The sequence below is a fragment of the Peromyscus maniculatus genome, chromosome 3 (genome assembly GCF_049852395.1).
Source record: "Peromyscus maniculatus bairdii isolate BWxNUB_F1_BW_parent chromosome 3, HU_Pman_BW_mat_3.1, whole genome shotgun sequence".
NCBI lineage: Eukaryota > Metazoa > Chordata > Mammalia > Rodentia > Cricetidae > Peromyscus > Peromyscus maniculatus.
In genome coordinates this window covers 25,217,093-25,241,529 of record NC_134854.1, presented here as the reverse complement: position 1 = coordinate 25,241,529, position 24,437 = coordinate 25,217,093, and the positions used below count along the sequence as shown (strand labels likewise).

Here is a 24,437-nt window from a genome sequence, read left to right as displayed (position 1 = left end):
CTGACTTGTTTTCCCCACCAGTCCTGGCTCCTCCATGTTCTTTTGTCAGCTATGCTGTCTGTCTGTCTCCGTCAGGGTTTCTGTTGCTGCGAAGGGACACGATGACCATGGCAACTCTTTTTTTTTTTAAATGTTTTTTAATTAGTTAATTTTTTTTTAATGTGCATTGGTGTTTGGCTTGAATGTGTGTCTGTGTGAGGGTGTTAGATGCCCTGGCACAGGAGTTCCAGACAGTTGTGAGCTGCCGTGTAGGTGCTGGGAATTGAACCTGGATCCTCTGGAACAGCAGCCAGTGCTCTTAATTGCTGACCATTTCTCTAGTCCCCCCATGGCAACTCTTAATAAGGAAAACATTTAATTGGGGCTTGTAGTCAGACCTTTTGGTTGGGATTGTCGGCTCCCCAATAATGACACAGAGACTTATTGTTAATTATAAAAGCTCAACCGATAGCTTAGGCTTGTTACTAACTAGCTCTTTCAACTTAAATTAACCCATTTTTATCAATCTACTTTTTGTCTTGTGGCTTTATTACTTACTCTGGACTGTCCATGCTGCTTCCTCTCCCTCAGGCTGGCAACTTCCCCCTTCTTCTTCCCAGTGTCCTGTGTGCCTGAATAGCCTGCCTAACTTTGGCTGTTCAACTTTTGATTAAACCAATCAGAATGACACATGTTCACAGTTTACAAAAAGATTATTCTACACCAGGGACTTGCTTACAGTTTCAGAGCTTTAGTTCATTGTCATCATGGCGGGAAGCATGGTGCATAGGCAGACATGGTGCTGGAGAAGGAGCCGCGAGTTCTACATCCAGATCAGCAGGTAGCAGGAAAAGAGAGCAACACTGGGTCCTAGCCTTGGGGACCTCAAAGCCCCCCCCCCCCAGTGACACACTTCCTCCAACAAGGTCACCCCTCCTAATAGTGCCACTCTCTAAAAGCCTGTGGGGGCCATTTTCGTTCAAATCACCACACTATCCCAGACAAAAATTACATGGTGTAAAACTCCTTCCTAGCCCTGAAAACTTATACAAGCCAGGTACTTTTCTTTGTTCATGGGATTCTTTTGAAGGCTCTTCTCTACCCCCGTACACCGCATAGAGGCTTTATCTCTCAATGGCAGTCCTCCCAGGTTTTAAAGGTAAGTTTCCCCTTTAAGGCTGCTATGGTGTTTTTACTGTATTGTTACTCTTTCCAATGCTCTCCTGTCTTAAGACCTAGTCAGGGTCTTGTGGCTCCTTCCCTTGATAAAGCCCATTCCTGAAGTGCAGTTATGTGTCAGCTCTATTCTGGAATCATACAATGGCTGCCATCCCATTTGTATATCTAAGGTTTGGGGTTTTGAGTCAGGGTCACTATAGCTTGGGTTGCCCTTGAACGTAAGGTCCTCCTGCCTGAGCCTCCTGAGTGCTGGGATGGCAGGTGTGAGCCTGCACACACAGCTGGTGACAGTTTGTGAGTGGCTGGGGAGGTGGCACAGTGGTCACTTGCTGCCTGGCAGAACACCCAGGTTCAGTTCCCAGCACTTATGTGGTAACTTCAGTCCTAAGTGCATCAGCACCGTCTTCTGGCCTCTGAGGGTACAAGAAACACACGTGGGACACATGCATGTATGCAGCTAAAACACTTATACACCCTAACTAAAATAAATTTGAATAGAATGAAGTGGCTTCACGTCTGTTTTAAAAGGACATTTTACCAGTTATGTTGAGAAAAGACAGCAATATCAGGAAACCAGGTGAGATGCTCCTGCAGACATCTTCCAGAACAATCTTGCAGTGATGTCATTATTGCCTCACAAGGGCAGCTGTCCCAGAGATCCTGAGAGATAATTAGAGTTGTTATTTTGTAAGCAGACTTAGTAAGTAAGCATCCAGAAGATGTGGGTGAGCCGCGTCCGGGGGTGTTGGGGGCCAGTAGAGAAGTGTTGTGGTTCAGATGAGTTAGCATTGAGATGACACGCAGCTTTCACACCACACATGTCACATGTTGTATCTACAAAACAGAGATAAAGGAAACATGGTGTGCTTTGACCTGAGAAGTGTATGATGCATTTTGTGTTTAGAATTGGTTTAGGCCGGGCGGTGGTGGCGCACGCCTTTAATCCCAGCACTCGGGAGGCAGAGCCAGGTGGATCTCTGTGAGTTCGAGGCCAGCCTGGACTACCAAGTGAGCTCCAGGAAAGGCGCAAAGCTACACAGAGAAACCCTGTCTCGAAAAACCGAAAAAAAAAAAAAATAAAAATAAAAATAGAATTGGTTTAAAGATGCATTTTATTGCAAATAGTTGGGGATTTTTTTCTGACTTCCCACTTTATGTTGCTGATCTGTCACGACACTTATTATGGAGGCCAAAAATGTACTTTTTTGTTTTATTGCTTCAGTTTTTAGAAGGTACACACACATATTCTATTATATGTCTATTTTTGAAGGCTTACTTTCAAATATAATCTATACTGAATAGCCATGTATTATTGGAAAATGGTGCAATGATTTCCTAAATACTTTTTGAAAAGTTTCTCAAAAGTTAGTTTAAAAATTTGCCTATAAACCATTATAAACTCATGAGCTTTGTTTTGGCACATGGTACATGGAAATACTCTTTTTTTTTCATTAAGAAATTTTCTACTCACTGCACATACCACCCACAGATCACCCTCCTCCCTCCGCCCACCTCCCAGCCCTCTCTCCGAAGCCAGCCCTCTCTCCGAAGCCACCCTACATCCCCACATCCCCCAAATCAAGGTCTGCCATGGGGAGTCAGCAGAGCCTGGCACAGGGAGTCTAGGCAGGTCCAAGCCCCTTCCCACTGCTGCACAGAGATGCTCTCAAGAGCCAACAGGTGACAAAGCAGAAAGGGAAATCACAGGTCAGTGGCTGCATTGTGTGGATGTACTGAAGCTTATTCAATCCCAAGCTGGAAGGCATTCTTTACAGTTGAGGAGGAAGTTATGAATAAAGCTGCTATAAGAAAAAAACAAACAAAACAAAAGAGCCAATAGGTATACTGTAGCACATTGCCTTTCTTTCTTTTTGTTTCCGCTTGACTTAGTAAATAACTTTCCCATTTGCTTATTTGTCTATGTCCTTGTCTTCTTCCTCTCTTCAAAGTCATCCTTGTGACTGCATGCATGTAGGTACCTCTGTCCCACAATACCTGTTTTTCCAGATCTAGGCTCCCTGTTCACTTGTTCTTAGTCCTGAAGGACCTCTGTCATCCTGCAGACTCCTCTATGTTCCTTCCTGTTTCAGCAAGATCTTATGCCTCCTGCTCTCTAGGTTTGCTTTTTAAAACAGAATCTCACTCTGCAGCCTATGCTGATGGCAAACTCCTCCTGTCTAGGTCTCTCAAGTGCCATGATACAATCATGAGTCACCATCCCTGCCTCGCTTCCTTATTTCGAAGAATGCTTAACCAGTGGTTTCCTAAGGACAGTAACAGAGGACGCCTTCTCTTATTTCTATTCTTACATTCAATTGATATGTCGGCTTCATATAGAATTGTAGTTGAAATATTTCCCCTGAAGATCTTTTAAATCATCACTCTGTTGTCTTCCAGGTCCCTTCATGTATTTTTTTCCTTTTTTCTTTGTATTTTGAGACAGAATTTCATTATGTAGCTCAGAATAGCCTTGAACTTGCAACTTTCCTTCCTTCTCCTGAGCACTGAGATTATAGGTGTGTGGCACCACAGCCAGCTGGTTTCTTACGTTTAAAGTGTTTTTCTGTTCTGTAAAGTGATATCTGTTACATGTAGTCTACCTTTTCTCCTGCTGATCTGTATGCTGTTCTTACACGTTTGCAGCTGTTCATAAGTTCATGATTTGCGTGATTATCATATACTATCGAGTGTGTAAGGAAAAGTCTTGACATGCTCTTTGATTAGCCTTCCCTATATGTGAAGCTTATTAGCAAGTTGCTGTGCTTAATGGTAATGACACAGCAACCAAAATGGCTTCCTCATGGGAGTCAATTGTTGTTGGAGACATTTTTCTTTTGGATGGGAAAATCTGATGGGTTAGGTTGGGCCTTGTATGTGTGTGAACAGATCAAAAGTGCTGATGTGAGGGGTCCTAGTGAGCATGGTATTCTGTTGTGGAATATTACTTTAACTATGTAAAGATGTGTTACATTTGTTTATGTTGCATTTCTTTAATTATGTAAAGATATGTTGCTGTTTTACCTAGCCTGCCTAAAGCACCTGATTGGTCTAATAAAAAGATGAATAACCAATAGGTAAGTAGTAGAGGGATAGGCGGGGCTGGTGGACAGAGAGAATAGGTAGGAGGAGGATTCTAGGAGAGAAGAGAATGAGATGAAAGGACAAGGAAGAAAGAGGGAGACACCCAGGGTCAGCTAGCCAGGCAGCTACCAGCCAGCAGACATTGAGTAGGACAAGCAGAAGGAAGGAAAGTCCCGAGGCAAAACACAGATGAAGAGAAACAGACTAATTTGTTATATGAGCTAGCAAGAAATAAGCCTAAGCTAAGGCCGAGCATTTATAACTAATAATAAATCTCCATGTCATGATTTGGGAGTTGGTTGGCAGCCTAAAGAAAGCCTGCTACAATATCAGTCCTTTGAATTTAGTGCTGGTCCTCAGTCTGTTTCCCCTTCATGGTGTCCCCCGTTTTCAAGTGCATATGACAGTATCTCCAGAGGACAACCGGGTACATTGGGTAAGGGTGTTCAGGGACTTGGAACTTTAAGTTGTGACCTGAGAGACTTTGCACAGCTCTCCAATTTCAGCATAGCTTCTTGCCTTCCCTCCTGTTTTCTGATCTGTCTGTATTTGGTGCAGAAATTAGCTCACGTGTCATTGGTTGCCCACCAGCTTCCTCTGCTTGCTCAAGCCAGTAATTGCTCCTTATGCAGTGTTGAAACATTTCTAACTTTTGTCTTTGCCCTAGTGAGTTTATATCTTGTTTTGAGAAAAAAGGTCTGTGGTCAGTCTGCCATGTATAACCAGATGTCTCAGTCCCATCAAGCTTTATGGTTTTTTGTGTTTTGTTTTAGGGATTTATTTTTATTATTTTAAATTATGTGTATTATTGTGGGAATGTACATGTAAGTACAGGTGCTAGTAGAGGTCAGAAGAGAGTATTAGATCCTCTGGAGCTGGAGTTATAGGTGCTTGTGAAATGCCTGATATGGACACTAGGAAGAGAACTTGGTTCTCTGCAAGAGTAATACACGTTCTTAATCACTGAGCCATCTCTCCAGCCCTGCTACTTGGATTTTTGTTTTAATTTGCTGTACTGGAAGAACTTCACATTCTGTCTTGAAATTATTTCTATAATAAGGCTGAATCTAAGAACTTTTAAAAGTTCCCTTTGAAGGATGGTATTATTTGTATGTGTGGAAACCATCTTACCGTTTGGTGCAATTGTAAAATCTCTACATATGGTCAGTATTATTCTTATTTTATATAACAAATATCATGTATGTACCTGTATATCATGTTTATTCTGTGACAAAGTTCTGCTCTAGGACTTTAGAAAAACCAATTTTTCTTATCACAATCTTCAGAAGTTGATACTGTCATAATGATTTCCATTTTCTGGCAAGTAGACACCAAGGATGAAGGAACTTGCTCAGGGCCGACTGCCTGGAAAGTGGTATGGTCACGATATGAACCCAGACAGTCTAGCCCCAGTTTCCATGACCTATACAACTGTGACAGAAGAATAACTAAGACCAGGGTGATGATGTTGACTTTGTGTCAACATAAAACTCAAAACTTTTCCAGTTTATTTTCTGCACCATGATAGACATTAGGTGCTTGCAGAATGAGTGTAAGAATATGAACAAAAGCCTTTGAAAGAAAGAACTGTTGAATGTGGTAGTACTCATGCAATAAAAATGTCAAGTTAGGAATCTTAGCAGGCCTTTATAAGTCCCTTGGACTTGAAACATGGCTGTATGTGTGCCTTCTGGGAAGGTAGGCATGGCGAGCCGAGAATACCCAGGACTTTGCTACTACAGTTTCCTCGGTCATGGAGACCGACCCACCTCACACTGCTGAAGTTGTCTGACTATCTTCAAAGCAGACTGTGACCACATTGATTTGGTAGTTACCTGGGAGATTTTATTCTTGTCTAGCTGTAGAACTGCACAGAAGGCAGAAGATATGGTACTTCAAGTGTCTCAAAGAGATATTCTGGAGACCAGATCTCTGTACACTCTCCTCTCTGTAATCACCCATGTTGTGTGAGTAGGTCTAGCCACATTTTTAGAGTCTATAAGATAAATATTGATGACTTTCACTTGGAGCATCTGTTTATTTTCTTTGTGAGGTGTTTAGGCATTAAACTTTATTAGATAGCCCAATGATTGGGTCCCTTTTGTATCTGTGGCTCAGCAGATAAATACCAAAATTACCCAATTTTTATTTCTGTAGGGTCCGGGAGTCCTCTAGGCTATAAGATGACATAGGTGATATGCCCCCTTCATAGGAACCTAAGCTGTTTTGTATGGAGAATTTTAGATGATCTAACCTCAGAGCTAGAACAGCTGCAAATCCATGGAGCCCAGATGTGACACATGGAATGTCCTCATTTGTCTGCAGCCATCGCAGCACTCACTCGTTCTGTGAAGGAGTGATTAGTATAAAATGAAAGACCAATTCATCAAGATCCCCAGACACCAGAATTTGAATCACAGTATGGAATTTCAGGGTGGTTCATTAGGAATTATATGTTTTTAGGAAAGCAGTGCTTTCTGGTCACCCTCGAATGCAGAAGCCTGAGAGGCCTGGAGGATAGGCTGCAGCATGGACGACAGGGCTGCCTTCAGCAGACTCAGGTTGACTTCCAGCTCCACGTCTTACCCCGTGACTTTGGCCATGCTGCTTAGCAGCTCTCAATGCCATTTCACTCTTACCTGATACAGTGGCAATAACACTGCCCATCTTTGAATAATAAATGGAATCGAGTAGGATAATGCAATAAACATTTAGTAATGACTAGCACACTGAAATAGACATTGTGCATTTTGCGGTAACAGTGTTAATCACATGTCATTGCAGCAGCCCCTGCAGCAGCCCCCTCTCTGACCGTCTTGCCCTGTAGATTTCATACACTAAGTATTTCTCAAGTTTCTTTTCTACACCCGTCACTCTGGTTTTCGTGTTTGTCTCTCACCTCTACTCCTGCAGGAATGTGTTGTTTGATTGCATTGACTTATCAAAAATCTGTTCTCACGATTCTAGATCAGGTGTGCTCCGCTGTGTTCGTGTGTCCATGCCCCTTCCCTGCTCAGTGTCCTCCAGTACTCTTTATCATCTTTGGCCTAAGCACACTTGTGCTCTGGGGTACCCCTTTGTGACGGTTGTTCAGGTGTAAGCCCTAGGTGGTTGGCTGTTTTCTGCTGTATGCTCAGTTCCAATTCTTGGAGAAGGAGAGTGGGAGTTCTTCTGATACCATGACGTCAGTCCCTGAGCAGGAGCAGCAGCATCTCAGCCCCCACAGTGATCGCCCAGCTCCAGTCAAGCCCCTATATATTTATTGAAAACACTTCATACCCAAGGAGTGGACTAGACTTGCTTTTATTGAATCTCAATTGGATGCCTTTTTTCTTTTACATACTTTCTGTGTTTATTATAGATTGGGATTTTACTGGAATGTAATAGGGTATAGGGGATTTTTATCCAACTTTGACAACACCATTATTTCCATGTATCTGGGTCTTTTTCTTAATAAAATGGCAATATTTATTTGAACTTTTAAAACATTTATTCTTCCCTCATATATTACATCCCAACTGCAGCCTCCTCTTCCCTCCACACCTCCCAGTCCCTCTCCCTAGCGCTCTTCTCCTCCAGATCCAAACACCAGGCCTCCTAAGAATATCAACCAAACACGGCATCGCAAGTTTCAATAAGACCAGGCACATCCCTTATATGTATCTGCTTTTCATCATTAGAGAATTTGGGAAGAAGGCTGGAAGTCAGAATCATTTTCTGGTGGTGTCTTCTGTGGGAAGGACTTCTCATGCATAAGCACATTTACATTTTCTTTGTTTCAATTGCATGAAAGAATTCTAAAGTCATAGATCTGATTCTTCACAGATACAAATCCAGGCTTCATATTCTAGCTTACAGAATTCATTTATGTTTTTCATTATATTTTGCATAGAGGTCATCACATATTTCTGATGAGAAAGAAAAAAAAAACTGCTTTAAATTCGAGCCATTTTGTCTATCAAGCTAAAAATATTTTTCCCCCAGGGAAAAGCATTTTGCCAGCAGAATTTTGTAGTTTATAGTCTAAACTAGGAAAAGGTGCATAAAAATGTGAAGCACATGAATGAAAGAGCTGTACTTTTAGCCTGAGTATGAAAACCCAGATTCCTTTTTTTTTTTTTTGTGCTGTTATAGGAAGTATTTCAGATTTTGTACATATTTGCTCTTTTTCCATTTAGAGATGGTTGTGCTGTGTGTTCTTCACAAAGGTATTTAAAATGTGACTACTTCTGTGGAATATAAATATTGAGGTCAATGTTTAAAGGTTGTTTTTAAAATTTAAAACATCTATGCCTCTTCATGCTTAAATATTTATTGAACAGAAGTTATATAAGTCATGGGCACTGGTGGGAGACTCCTGACCTAGAATAGATCCTGGGTTGTGATGCCAACAAAGATTTGGTAGGAGCATACCAAGGTTAGTGCACATGAAGTATGTATTCCTCAAGCAGACAGCTTAGGAGTTTCCCCATTATTTTTATAAGGAATCTTTATAAGGAATAGCTTATGTAGATACCTGTCTTTATGGCTCTCCCAGAAGTATTGCTCATTGCGTTTTGTGCTATTTGGAGCGTCTAAGAAAGGCTCTCTCAGTGCAGTTGATGGGGAGAGCACTTATCAGTGAGTCTGTTGCAAAGAACAAATGCTGTGTTCCTTTGTCCCTCAGTGCCTTTGAAGAAGCCCCAGGAAGGAAGATGGATTTTGTCATTGTTTTGAATATTCTGCCCTTTTCATTCTAATGATTCTCTTTCCAGATTCCCTCTTTCTTGGCATTATTCATAAACTTGCTAATGAAACCGAGGGAAGTTATCTAAGAAGCTCTGGCATTATATGATGTTCATTTTCTGGTTATTCTGCTGCCCATTCTGCTGCTGGTGGTATCTCTAACCCTATTCCCTTCTTTCCTCTTCCTCTTCCTCATTTTCTTTTGAAATAAGACTCTACACCGTAGTCCAGGGTGATCTGAAACTCACTATGTAGCCTAGGCTGGTCTAAAACTTCTATCAATCCTTCTGCTTGGCTTTTGGAGTTGGGATTATAAGCATGAGCTGCAACACACGTCATACTGCTCTGCTGCTGTGGGATAATGCTTTTGTACACTGGTTTAATAAACCTTCCAGTAGCCAGGAAGGAAGTATAGGTGGGATAAGCAGACAATGAGAATTGTGGGAAGAGGAAGGCTGAGTAGGGAGATGCTAGCCTGCCATCCAGGGAGCAGCATGTAATGGCACACAGGTAAATCCATGGAACATGTGGTGATATATAGATTAACAGAAATGGGCTGAGTTTAAGTGCAAGAGCTAGTCAGTAGTAAGCCTGAGCTAATTAATGGCTGATCAGTTTTAATTAATATAAGCCTCTGTATATTTACTTGGGTCTGAATGGATGCAGACTGGACAGGACACAGGAAAACTTTCAGCTACACTCTGCTTTTCTGGATCAGTAATGTAGAGATCAATGCAAGAAGGATCATTGAGGAAGAGCACACAGACCATTGGAATTAAGTCTTTTTGATAGGGAAATGAAAGCAGAGAAAAGTAAGCCCATACATTAGAAGAATCCACTTGCCACTGTGGATGCCCAAAAGATGGAAAGGAAGATAATCGGCTGGCTTCTTTGGGATCTTCTTCATAGGGTGATCTTAAACTTTGTTCCCTAGTGCTTGGAATTGTAACTAATGGATAGTAGGTGTTAACTGCATTTTTGTGAAGCAGTTGAAGATGAAGTCACAGAAAATGGGGATGTAGATAGTAACTCTGAGGTATAATATGAAGTTAGTGATTAAATTACTAATCTTAAGGCTATAGAAGAAGCTTAGAAAAGAAGGGAGATATCTAAAAGAAAATCCACCAGAAAAAAATGCCCATTTCATTTTAATTGAAAGACATTTGACTAAAAAAAAAGAAACTCTATACTAAGTATTCAACATTCTGTTACCTAGTAAATATTAAGACTAAACCTGCTTATAAGGAATAGCTTATGTAGATACCTGTCTTTATGGCTCTCCCAGAAGTTTAACAATAATCTTATGTTGATTTTAATTTTAGTGCGAACATTAAAATGAGTTTCCATTGAATCTTTGCAATGTACACTTGCAAGTAAAGATGTATGGACAAAGGGGTGTACTGCTGTTTCCATAATGAGATTTTTTTATTTTTTTCACCTCTTTTCTCTTAAATTTTATTTTATTTTGGAGGGTGGTGCAGGGGTGGAGGGCAGATGTGAAGGGATGAGGAAATGATTGGGATCAAGATACATGATGTAAAAGACACATAGAATAAATAAAAAGAAAGTTAAAAACACAAGTTTAATTTAAAATTAGTATTTAGGATTTCTTATGCTTCTTGTCTAAGCCAACTGAAATTCCTTGCTTTCTTTTATTTTTTAATGGCATATATTGTGCAAAATAATGATGCCATTGTGACATTTTCATAATGTCTTTAATGTTCTTAGAACACGGTCACTCTCTCTATCCCCTTTTATCTCCTTTCTTGCTGGTCGCTCTTCGTTCCCACTAATATTCTCTTTTTTTGACCACCATTCCATTGCACATTAGTGGGTAAACAGGCAATATTTGTCTAAAAACTCTTACCTTAAGTTTGCAGTGGAGAAATTCTAGATGATTTTGGTGTTTTAATAATCAGATGCCAGTTACTTATGTGTATATATTTTTACGAATCAAGACAGCTGTAATTGAATCTTCCTCCTGAATATTTCACTACTGAAAGTGGAATTTATTAACATTTAATGTTATAAGTAAGTGAACTGATTGACTGTGCACACACAGGAAGCTGTGCGTTAATTAAAGATTGTAGTGTAAGTGTTCTTGAGAAGCTAATTGATTACAAGCTGAACATATTTAAAGTAGAATGTGCTGAGGTTTATCATCATTCTACATTGCTTTCTGTCATTATAAACACCATGATCAAAAGCAGTTTGGTGAGGAAAGAGTTTATTATAGCTTACAGGTTATGGTCCATCATCAAGGGATTCCGGGGCAGGAGCTCTAGGTGGGAACTGAAGTAGAGAACAGCGGAACGCTGCTTACTGGCTTGCTTCCTCTGGCTTATCAGCTGGCTTTCTTGTGCAGCCGGGCCCAAGGATGGCACCACCCACAGTGGGCTGGATCCTCCATCATTAGCATTAATTAGTAATTAAGAAAATGCCTCATAGACATGTCCATAGGTCAGTTGGGTGGAGGTAATCCCTCAATTGAGGTTCCCTCTTCCAAAGTGTTGTCAAGTTAACAACTGAGCTAACTATGACAATCACTGAGAAAACTGATCAGCAAAAGATGTAGCAAGACAGGATGACTGATACAGGGGTTAAATAATCATTCTTAGTTGATGACCTCATGTGTCTTTGTGCTTCTTTGGAGCAGTTAGATTGCTACTTCAGTTACAGAACAAACATGATCACATGCACTACATAGTTTTATCTATTCATGATCACTTTTCCCAGATGAAGTTCTGATTAGTGTTTTCCTGCTTGTGACCCCCAAGTTGATGGGTGCACAGTTCCAGTGCTTGCGCAGGGCCTGGCATGAGTTCTGTTTGTCCGACTCTCTGCCTTGTCCCAGCTTTCCTTTCCCACCTGTACCCTTGCCTTGTTCTCTGGCTCTCCTCAGGTTTTCTTTTGAGAGCTCCCTGTATAGAAAGGATGCTGGAGTTTTTGTCTAGAGGATGGGTTTAACTGGAAGGCTGTTTTGAGATGGAGGAGTCTTGAGAAGAGGATCAGGGTTTTCAAAGGTTAGGCACTCAGCAATTACATTTTGGATTTGGTAAGTTGGAGATTTGTGCTCAATTTCTGAAGGGAGTTGTCACATAAATTGACCTGATTCATCTGGTCATTCTTCAGTGGCCAGGTCCTGAGAGAGAGGAGCAGGGGATCAGAAGATAAGGAGACAGGAAAAATTTGGGCCCAGGAGACCTTTCACAAGCTATGTCTTATGCCAAAGAAGCTTATTAAGAAATGCAGCATCTATTTTCAGAAAAAAAAATCAAAGTCAACAAAAAAAATCATACAATGGAATGAAATCAGTAAGAAGCTAATCAAACAATGCTGCACAAGGAGACAGAGCCTATCTTAAGGACATTAGAGAATAAGCATACAGTGTTCTTAGGACTGATAACCATAGCTCCCTGAAGCCCTGGTTATAGAACGTTTTTGTTTAGGACTGTCTCAGAAGACAGAGTCTGGCTTTCTGATTGGCACCCTCTTTTTCTGAGAACACCCTCTTTTTTTTTTCTTTTTTTGAGAACTGTGTGCCTGTCAATTTAAAACTGTTTATTTGAAAAGTTAAGAAATTAATTCTTGATGAGTTTTTTTTTTAATGTTCTCTCATTGAAAGTGTTTTGTGGTAAGTACTCAGTTGTGAATACATTGTGCAGCTGATTCTCCTATTGGCAAATGCAAATTTCACCTCTTCTTTGTGTGAGTGTGTGTGGGGCACAGAGACAGGGTCTCTCCATAGCCCTGGCTGCCTGGACCTTACTATATAGATCAAGCTGGTCTCAAACTCTGGAAACTCTGGGTTTTCAGTTCTGACCTGAATCTTACACGCTGGAGCTTTGTAGTTAGTTACAATGGGGAAATACAAGGCTGGGAAAAGACAGATGAGAGGAATGGGGGCAAAGTATAGACTTAATATTGAATCATCAATAGGCATTCCATCTTTAGTCAAAGGAAATCGGAGCACGTATCAATAAAGCCTGTAGAGACATCCTTACAGGTTTTTAAAAAGGTTTTCGGTTTCTTGAAATAGTGTGAAAGGGAAGTGCAGGGCAATGGAAACAGAGATGTTAGGGAATAATCTGTAGAAACTGATGAAGTTGAGTGGCTGAGAGAGAAACCTGGGAGGCCTTTAGCTCATACAGAAGGAAATGTGTAGGCTGAACTGAAGCAGGAGAGCTAAGACTGGTACCACACTGCATGCTGGAGCACAAGATCCAAGAGGCAGGATATCTGTGTGTTTAGTGCCTGGTTGCTCCTGAATGCATATGATCACTAATGTTATGTTAGTTATGTTATGTTAGTTATGTTACTAATAACTGTGTTATTGAGCATTGTTGTGGCAGTTGTTCTTGTTCAGTCTTACAGGAGCTCTCGAAAGCATAGGAATTCGGATTGTTCTCATAAGTAAGGTATCTTGCCGAAGGCCTTTGGTAGGAACTCATCTTTCTCCCATTCTTGATCTTCCTTTCTCCATCTGACTGCTTTGCCTGCATCTATGTTGGAGTTAGTAATCCAGTGTGCCTGTTTGTGTGGGTTTATCTATGAGGTTGCCTCTTTCCTCCCACCCCCCATTGAACTGGTTTGATCTATTAAGAATTCTGAGCTATATAACCTTGCTTCGGTGTTGTCAGTCGGTTTGTTTTTTTGCAGCAAGGTAGATCTGGGCTGTGTATGGTTCCTTGAAGTCATTGGTGGTCCAGCTGCAGCTGCAGTTTGTTTAGAACTTGCCCATAGAAAGTTTTGGTTTTGATTGGATCTGTTTGGACGCAACTCTATGTTTTACATGAGTTGAATCTTCTTGAGTGAGTGGGGCATTAATTAAAGAAGTGGATGCTTTAGCAGTGGGTTGATAAAGCCAACATAATTGATTTGGCTTTTGCATTGTGGTAAGTGAAACCATAAATTTTTTCTGAAATAGAATCACTACTGGAGAGAGGAATTAGAGATGGAAAGATGGCTTCCAAATTCTTTGAGTCAAACTATTGCAGTGGTAGCCAAAGTTACGTTTTCTTTAAAATATGGGGAAAATCTTTGTGTCTGCATCCAGGGCAACTAGGAAAAAGCACATCTTTGAGTCATGGAGGTAGGCAGTGTGCTTGGAGACCCTGGAGTCCATCCAAACACTCTTCCACCGGAGGCTCAAAGAACCATTGTTTGTGAGGGTTTGAGTTACAGAACTTGTTTCACTCTTCTAAGCTATGCCCCTGTGGTATTACAAAGCCTCATTGTACGTTATCAAGTTGCATTCAGATATAGATAACAATTCCTGTGTTAAGCGTGATCACTGCTAGTCTTTGGCTATACAGCTCCCACCTCACACCATCTTACCTATTGGGTTCTTTGTGATTCTAGTATTCAGAATTTGATTACCTAAGCTGGACATATGCCAGTGTTGCTTGATCCCTTTCTCTGAAACCTCCCTTAGCCTGAACTCTCAAAGTATCTTCTGTTATGAGCTCTATGGGAATTATTTTATTTGTTATATTTCTTTATTTTGAGTATTTATGAGGGCAGCGGTCATCTTTACCCCTGTGATATGGAATTCAAAACTCAATAAGTGGCTGTTAAAATAATGGAACATAGAGAGAAATAGCTTAGGAGTGAAGCACACAAAACATAGTTCACTATAAATATCTTCTTAGCTTTTTCTTTACATCCTCCACGTGTCTCTAGAGTATTTCTGTGGCTTTTTAAAGAGTCCTATTGCTGTCATGGCTTTTAAAGGCCAGTATTGAAGCAACAGACTGACTTCCTTTTGCAGTTTCTGTAAATTTGTTAGCTACTTATGAGTAGTAATATTTACCCCCAACATATAGATATTGGACCTCACATTTTAATGCGTGTTGTCACAGAAACTTGAATCCTATCCAAACTAATTTGCCAAACCATCAGGCTTTCTAAAAATCCAGATAAGTGGTTAATAGTTATTGTTCCATGGCTTTCCCTTATAAGTTATAAATATAAATAACAAAAATTTTAATCTGATACTGAATTTAGTGAAGATTTACAGGATTTTACATATAATGTAGTTAGACATATGAAGTAGTTTTGGAAAATACTTTCATTGGTATGCAGCTCATCTTTTCCTACTATCATCTCAGTCAATATGGCAATCATATATCCCCTTTACTAGCTCTTAAAACAACACACCTGTTAAATTATTTAGTCCTGTCTCTGGTATTAGTGCTTCCTAGCTCAGCACCCTTCATGTGTAGAGATGCTCATCTATACTAATATCCGGGTCACAAGGGAGTGAGAGTCAGTTTAAAACATGTAAAGGAAAGAAGGAGCTTCACTAGAATAGTAATCATGGCAAAATAGAAAGAAGAACTGATTGACTGTGTTAGCGCCCCAGGAGGCCAGAATGCTGAGGTCCTAGGGCTGGAACCCATATTCCATGTCACTGGCTCTGTCATGTTCTGTCTCTGCTCTCACTACTTGATAGAGTCAGAATCTCTGTCCAGCTCCTTGAAGCAGTTTGAGATGCTGCCAGTGGACATTTCTATGTAGATGCTTTCTCTGCTTCACCACCATCAAAGCAAAGGGATGCAGCGCAGCTGAGCATTTGCTAGAAGGGCTCAGGGAAGAAGGACTGGTCCAAGTTAGATTCCTTGTCTGGTCCTGGATGGGATGCATTCTTTCCTCGACGGCAGTGAATGGTGCCGAGTGGAGTCATTACCAAGGAAGATCGAATAGCTCTGTGAGCTGCTCTAAGCAATCGGCTTCTCTTTAGAAGTGGGCATCTATTCTATTTTAATAATCACTCAAGAACATGATACAGGAATGCCAAGAAGCATTCAGCCAGTGTTTGAGTTCGGCTGTTGTTGCATTATTACATTGCTATCCTTTCTCAAGTTTCTCCTTTGTTTCAGTTCTTAGGGATAGAAAGTGGGTCAATGGAGGTAAATCATTTAGTGACTAATTTTCATTTTAAAACTTTAAATGTAAACAAAGCCACATTTATTTATTTATTGTGTGTATGTTGGTGTGTGTGTGTGGGAGGGCACATATGTGCCATGGCACCGTGGAGGCCAAAGGGGCAACTTTCTGGAGTTGGTTCTCTCTTCCATCTGTTTTGGGGTGGGGTCTCTCATTTCTGATGCTGCACTGTATGCTGAGAGCTGTCTGGTCTACAGACTTCTGGGGTTTCTCCTGTCTCTGATGTGTGCTAGCACATCCAGCTTTTTCATGTTGGTTCCAGGAATGGAACTCAGGTGGGATAGGCTTGGTAGCAAGTGTCTTCACCCACAAAGCTATTTCTCCATACCCTTCCCTCATTTTAATACCTTAAATGGGAGATCAGTGACACTTTTCTGGATTTAAAAGTGTCAAATGTAATTAAAAGTTACTTGTCTCTGTCTGTTTGGTATACGTCTAAGATGATTTTCTCCCTTTTGAGATTTTTCCTAAATTTTGTTCTGTTTTAGAAACCTGGGATAATGTATCTAAAAGCAACAAAGTTAACTCATAACCCTGAGCTAGAATTTTACTTTTTTCACATTGCAAAAACTTAAGCAAGTTTAATAACAAACGAATGAGCAACAACAAAAAAACAAAGTGAGCAGTGGCTCCTTAGGGAGCTGTGTGACAGTCATGGATTCATAGAATCCATTCTCACTTCAGCCCCACCCACAAGAGGAGTCATTAGTCTCTCCTCAATGTGATTGGCCTTCCTTTTGCTCCAATCTCAGGAATTTGTACATCCATTGAAGTTTATAATTTAATTTTCATTTCTTGCACTATTTTAGTTCTGAACATTTTGAACTCTAATATGGCTCTTTTATGAAGATTGTTACAGCAAAGTCACTTTTGCATCCAAGTTTTTACCATTGTATATACTTGGTGTATGGCATCACATCAGAACTCTGTTTCTGCTGCATCATAAATAGGGGGAAATGCACACATAGCTCTTACATCACTCAACTAGATTTTAAGCATATAAGTGCACATGCATGTGGATGTAGAAGCTATGTAAATAACAGATATTCAGAAAACTAACATATTTTAAAGCAAATACAAATTGGATGTGATAAAGATTTAGCAAAGGGGAACAAAGACCGAGATGAAAGCACATTATCAGGGTAATTGAGGTGGTAATGGATGAGGGTGGAAAAGGAGTGGACTGAAATGCAGGGAGAAGCATAACTGCTCTGGAGGGGATTGCAGAAGGCCAGGTGAAACTGAGAAAGGCCTGCTGTATTACTGCAGTCTGCACTGACTTGCTTTGTATTATCCAGCACTCCCTTCTTCTATGAGCTTCTTGCTAGCCATAACCAACCACAGTTCCTCTGCAACGGTTCATCTTTAGACTTTCAGTTCCCAGCTTAGATCAAGTTCATGGCTCAATACTTTCTCATGTGGACATGTTTTCTTCAACACAGATTAGTCTTTAGCCAAGAAGCAATGATGAACTCGTCACATACAAACCCTATCCACACTTTAGGGAATGCAGATCTGCCTATATTATGTCTAGGGGTTCCCTAAAAAGATCTGAAGTCAACTTTTCAAAACAGTGTTTGTACCAAATGCTCATTACAGCTCAACTTATAAAAGCTGAATTATGGAATCTATTTATGTGTAGATGATAGATGAATGGATAAAGAAAGTATGATGTCAGAGCTTTTTTCCAATGACTGATGGAAGCAGATGCAGTGATCCACAGCCAATCACCAGGCAGAGCTCCAGGAGTCCAGTCAAAGAGAGAGAAGAGGGATTCTATGAGCAAGCGCAGCAAGATCATGATGAGGAAACCTGCAGAGATGACCAAACCAAACTAATGGGAACTCATGAAAGTTGGATCAATGGTTGTGGAGCCTACATGGGACTGGGCTAGGCCCTCTGCATGGCGAGAGAGTTGTGTAGCTTGATCTGCTTGGGGGGCCCTGATCTGCTTGGGGGGCCCCCTGGCGGTGGGATCAGAATCCATCCCTGGTGCATGAGCGGGCTTTTTGGAGCCCACTACCTATGATGGGGGACACCTCTGCAGTCTTGATACAGGGAGGGGCTTGGACTTGCCTCTACTGGATGTCCCTCCCCATGGGAGGCCTTGCCTTCTTGTGGGGAGGAGTGGGGGCTGGATTAGGAGGGGGATGCTGGGGAGGTAGGAGGGAAAGAGGGGGGATCTTTTATTGGCGTGTAAAATGAATGGAAAAATTTTCTTAATTAAAAAAATAAAAAAACCAAAAGAAAGCGTGCTGTACATACACATTGGAATGGTATTTAGTCTTCATAAAGGAGGGAATTCTGTAATTTACAGCAATGATGGAGAACATTATGCATAAGTTAAGTAAGCCAGGCATGGAAAGGAGAACACACATTCTCATGCATGTATGGAACCTAAAATCTCATGCATGTATGGAACCTAAAAAAATTGAACTAACAGAAGTAGAAAGTATAGTAGTGCTCACAGAGGCTGAGACATGGGGCAATTATCAGTTGGTGGTCCCAGGATACAGTCTCAGGTAGGAAGAATAAGGCTTTCTCCTCCCTCCCTCCCTCCCTCCCTCCCTCCCTCCCTCCCTCCCTCCCTCCCTCCCTCCCTCCCTCCCTCATTTCCTCTCTCCTTTTCTCTCTCTCTCTCTGGTCTTATTTTTAATCTTTTGCAAAACCTAGTGAATATACTAAACTGTAATGTGTAGTATACATTTTAAAATTGCTAATTCAGTAAATTTCATATGCTCTCACCACAAAAATTCTTATTTGAAGGGATAGATGTGTTACTTAGCTTGATTGAATGCTTTTTACAAATTGTTCATAAACCCTAACATCACTTTGTACTATATACCTACATACTACATAAATCATCAGTTAAAAAGTTACATAGTTGATAATTTAAAAAAGAAAAAGAAAAAAGAAGATAGGGACACTGTGAGTGTGTTTGTTAGAATTGTTTTGTTTTCTTTCCGGCTTGCAGTGCATAAATTCTGAGAGTGCCCTCCATCTCCTTTCCCTTCCATCTCCCTTCTGTAAGTTGCAACTTAAAAGACTGATAAAGTTTTTCAAGAACAAATTTTTCATGCCATGATAGAATGAGGGGTGTTCATTGATAAAACTAGCCACACTTGTTTCCCCTCTGGAGTCCAGAAAACACTCAAAGACGAGAGAGTGAACAATCCTGATGTTCCCATGAAATGGTACCAGTGACACAGGGTTGTTTGAGAACACCTATGCAATGGCTTTTAAGCAGTCATAGCTCCTTCAGAGTTGCAGGGTTTTGAGGAAGTTGTTTGTTTGTTTGTTAATCCAAATATAGGAATTGTGGATACTGAGTGTCATTGACATAGGAGAATTGTGTTGTAAAATTTTCAGGTTTACTAAAAGGTTATGTTTATGCTTGGTAATATAACACCAACATTTACAAATCAGTCAATATAATGAGTATTGCATTGTAAATGCTTAATCATAATAATTGCTAGGGTTATATGGAATTGTAATCAGTTGATAACCATCTTATTTTGATAAATCCCCATCTTCTATCACTTTTCAAAATAACACTAAAGTTTCTCTCATAGCTTTAATGAAATTAATTTATAAAATGGGCAAAGTTATAATGCATTACATAACCTTTTCTGGTACCCTCACCTAATCTTTAAACAGTTTTCTTAGTTGATGTTTTCTTTTCCTTTATTTTTTTTAATGCATTCTTGCATTCCTATCTTCCATTGCTTTGCTTCTTTCTTGTTTCATCCTCATGTTTCATCCTCTGCAGTGTCTGGGGGTAGCTCCAGGTCATGTGACATGTAACCAGGATGTCAGGTTAGACAGGAACCACCACAGAGCTGGTAGGATAAAAACTATACACTGTCATCTCTGTTCCCAGCTCTGCCTTTAAGAGTCATACCTACACTCTAGCCATGATATTTTCCCAATGCAAATGTGGCTGCCCTGAGACAGGGAGTGGAGATGTTAGAAGGAGCCTGCAGGAAAGTCTGGTGGACCAGAAAGGAGGAGTCTTGAGTGAAGCAGGGAAGCGCATAGACATCAGATTATTGAGAGTGGGATTCACCTGTCCCTACATGCACACTGTAAAGCTGAATGTACTTCACTAATGTTCAACCGCATCCCATCACCAGCTGAAGTAATAGGAAGATTGTGCTTATAATCTAGTTTTTAAAATGAAGGAGCACAAGATACATTTCAGAATTGGAAAAAGCAATCTGATGTAAGGGTAAGTATTTCAGGGGATTAACTTTGGTTTCCTTTCAGAAATGAATTTACATAGATGCCAGATTCTAGCCTTTTTAAAAAGTCAGTCTCATTTCCCATTTTTCCTCAAATCCAATGAGATGTCTGTTTGCAAGACTTACTGCCTTTTTTCTTTGAATCTCAAACATTTTGTAGCCTCTACTGTGCCCTAGTGATGTTCCATATTGTTCAGTTTTCCACAGGCTCACGTTGGAAAATCAAAAGGTTGCTGATTTCACTCCTTTGCAGGGCCTGCCACCTAGCTCTCAAATAAATCTGACACAGAGGCTTTTTCTTAAGTATAAATGCCTGGCCTTAGCTTGGCTTGTTTCTTGCCAGCTTTTTTTAAATGATCCCATCTCCCTTTTGCCTCTGTGCTCTTTCCTTTTCTTATGTCTGTATATCCTACTTTCACTCTTACTCCGTGGCTGGCTGTGTGGCTGTGTGGCCAACCCCTAACATTTTTCTCTCCTTGTTCTCTTGTTCTTTCTTCCTTTCCTCCCAGATTTCTCCTTCTATTTATTCTCTCTGCCAGCTAGCTCTGCCTATCCTTTCTCCTGCCTCACTATTGGCCATTCAGTTCTTTATTAGACCAGTCAGATGTTTTAGACAGGCAAAGTAACATAGTTTTACAGAGTTAAACAAATGCAACATAAAAGAATGCAACACATCTTTGCATCATTAAATAAATGTTTCACAGCATAAACAAATGTAACACATCTGAAATTAACATTCTACCACAGTTTCAGATACATGTCGCTGTTCCTCATAAAGACATTCTTCATTGCATGGAAACTGATTAATTTCCTGATGTCTTGCCCCCACCCCTGTCTTTACTGCTGTTTTATGACCAGCCATACAGTTAGTTGTATTTGTTGACACCGTGTTTTTCTTTTCACATGTTCTCCAAGCTCCCTGTTCATTTCCACTCTACCCCGACCCACAGACTTTGTTTGAACTCCTGTCACCAGCCCCTATTTATGGAGGTGGTGGGGAGACTCAGGACTAATGCAGAGAGGCCTCTGCTCCTGAGGGGTTTATAGTGTGGTTGGGTGTGAAGATAAAGGAATGAAAGAAATTAGTTTATAGAACCAGTGAAGTGTGGTGAGGAGGGAAGGGCCGGACTTATGCTTAGGAGGTTGCTAAGGTCCAGTTGGGTAGAGCCGGGCCAGCTGAATGACCCGGTGATTGGCTGGGCAAGACCATGGTAGACAGAGAGAAGAGCAAAGAGCAATATGGCTGCCGCAGGTGTAAGCACCGAGGAAGTGGAAAGTGGCCCACCTGACTGAACAGAACTCACCAGGCTCTGCAAGTACCCCTCAGTTCTGCAGTCAGTGGGGACCAGCCCTGCCTGGAGCCTTTGCTCTGCCGGCCCACTCAGTGGCTGCCTGCCTACCTGCCTGCCTCAGGCAACAAATGGCTTATCTTCTAGTTTCAGGTGGACTGATAGTGGGTACAAGCATTTTATCTTGGCTGAATATTTCTTTATTTCTCCTTCTTTGTCCTGCTTCTTCCCGCTCTCCCTCCTCACTGAGAAAATACCCCCAAGAAGTTGGGTGGACTAGTGTCTTGGTTGAGCCTGGATATTAGGAAACTCTGACTCAAGGTGTGTGGAAGGCAGCACGCTGTTGAGCATGTACATGTGCATAAGCCAGAGCACAGCTTCCTCCCTCCAGCTTCTCAGATGTTTGCAGTGCACGCATGGGGGCCTGAATCCAGTCCCAGAACCCATGTAAAGCGCCAGGCATGGCGGTCTGTTCTTATAACCCCAGCACTGGGGAAGCAAGGTACATTATTTGTGAGTTCCAGGTCGGTGAGAAACTGTCTCAGACAATCAGGTGGATGGCTTCTGAAGAGTGACATCTAAACTTGACTTCTGACTTGCAAATACACATACATATGCATGCACTTAAACACACCCCACCTCCTGAAAGTGTATAACTTATTTCTTAGCTTGATAAAGAAAGGAGTACACAATGTTTTTTATTTTAAAACGTTTGTTTGTTTTGGGTAGGATTTTGCAGGGACTTTTCTTTTGTGTTGCAGAAAAAAATCAAGGTCATTATGTCTGAGGTGTCTTCAGAGTGATGAGGATGAACTAGCAGAATGGCGAGGGGTTTCGTTTGGATTAGTTGGGATGGGATGGGCAAATTGTTCTTCCTCAGCCTTATAGACTCAAGCCCACAGCTTCGGGAGTATGACCCACTCACCATTAACATAGTAGTTACCACCTCTCATAACTAAATTCATCATACAATTGAACATTTATGAGGTGAGATTACCATGCCACTTTTAAATTTCTTTTGTAAATTATTTGCCAATTTTGTCGTGCCTTACTCTAATTTATGAACCTTAGTGGTTCTGTTTTTAGGCATAGGAAATCCTAAATACGGGGGGATAGATCAGCCTCTCTCCTGTAGGGGGCGCTAAGAGAGTAGTAGTTTAGTACTCCTTTGCCACCCAGCACCTTCTGGCATGACTTGGCACAATTGACTTAAAGATTTTGTGCTCTGGTTTGTGTTGGTATTTTATTTTTAAGGGTGTCGTGAGTCCTAAGACCACAGTAATTCTTCAGGCTCATAACTATGCATTCTATCACTTTGGTTCAGTAAATGCTACACCTGTGAGTTTTTTTTTTTTTTTTCTCATGTATTTGAGGCATGGTAATTTTAGAGTCCTCATTATGTCTCATTTACATAGGAGAAATGTATGCATATAGACACATTAAGCCATTTTCCAAGCATTTGCAACATTAATGATGGTAGCCTAAACTTAGCCATTTCTAGGACGTCAGATTATTATTTAATGGGATTGTCACTCAGGACACTTACTGGCTTTCTCTAGTGCTTTTAAAAAACAGAATTGTGCATGATAAGGTGCATCCCTTGATTAAATGTTTTTCTCACGTGCCATCACCATTAGCTGTTTGGCTTCCATTCTCTATGCTTTTGAGCAGCCCTGCATTGCAAATCAATATCTTTCTGGAGAGACAGTGTGCTGTGAATTGCCTGGACAGCGTATGCATGGTTACTTTGGCTGCAATGCTGCTGCAGAGCGCGGTTCCTCTGCCTTCCTGGGAACTCCACAGGCAAGTCCATCGTGTTTGGAGGAAAAAAAAATAGATTATTTTAGGGGAAAAAAATGAACTGCTAAAGCTTTTGCTACTGAACATTAGCATGTCCTTTGTGCTCTTCTGATAGCATTTTTTGGTCCTGCTCCTCTGAGATCAGCTTCTCTGAGTGATTTCTGGATTTTCTTCCCCCCTGCTTATGCTTCCCCCTTTCTTGGTTGTAGTACGGCCGTACCATTTCAGCTTGCTAGTGCAGAAAGATGTGAATTCAGTTGCTGTGTGAGGCTGGCCTGGTGCAGACACATTGCTAGAGATATGTTAAAGAGTTCCAGGTGAATCCAGCTTGAGAGAGAGCAGCAGAACGGTAAGACAGAGCATGCCTGGAATTACAGCAAGGGCTTTTATTGGGAGCATCTCGGCAAGTCTGAATCCTGACTCACTCATTTACAACTTGAAAAGGATTCATTTTATGCATGTCATTTTACTCACCCCCTTCTATTTAACTGCCAAACCCATCAGAGGTTGATAAAGGGGTGTTTAAATTAAGGATCTGATGGGGTTACTCAGGGAGTCTCCGGAGGCTCCTGAGGCTATTGCCTGTAGTTTGTAAACACCAGTAGCAGAGATGAGATGAAGAAAATGTTCAGTGACTGCTTCTTTGCCAGAGCTGAGTCTGATTTCTGTGGAAACTAGTCTTTTTTATTGCTTAAAGAGATCTTGCAGATTGTTTGCCTGGTTATGCTCGGCTGAATGCCCTCTGAGTCAAGCAACTGAAGGACGGAGACCACTTTTCCTCTGGGTAAACTGATGTCTGCGAATTTAGCTGGATTGGATCTGAGTGGAATTGATATGTCTACTGTATTAGAGACCGACCGGGGGGCTGCTTCTCTGCCCATCTCATCCCTCCCCTCCTTGAGCCCTGAACACACCTGGTTTAAGTGTGTGTTGCTGAGTGGAGGTCAGGGAGCTGCCATTTAGCACATTATATCTCTAGTGGCTCTGCTTTTCTGCATAGAAGTGATAATTCTCCATGCAGTTCTGCCTCAAGTGCTAGCTCTACCAGTGGGTTGTTAGCATTGTAGATGCTGATGGAGAACCCCTGCATGCTTGAAAGGCTGGGGTAGTAGACAGGCTACTCCAAAATGAGGCTTGCCTGCTCATGAAGAAGATGAAGAGCAAGGTTGGAATCTACACCTTGACAGAGAATGAA

At 41.2% G+C, this 24,437-nt stretch overlaps 1 protein-coding gene across 6 annotated transcripts in view; it reads left to right on the top strand.

The window, feature by feature from the left end:
• Positions 1-24,437, top strand: part of Cdk14 (cyclin dependent kinase 14) — a 557,745-nt gene that overhangs the window by 88,732 nt on the left and 444,576 nt on the right. The window contains exon 1 of one of the 6 annotated variants that reach the window (XM_042272738.2): positions 23,132-23,245. The exons of 3 other annotated variants lie outside the window; for them this stretch is intronic. In XM_042272738.2, the coding sequence (XP_042128672.1) occupies positions 23,177-23,245 (69 nt within the window). In that variant the 5' untranslated portion in view covers positions 23,132-23,176. Of the gene's footprint in view, positions 1-23,131; positions 23,246-23,453; positions 23,592-23,638; positions 24,027-24,437 lie in introns of those variants that run through there. 2 more of the 6 variants (XM_042272743.2, XM_042272742.2) reach the window with 2 other exon arrangements.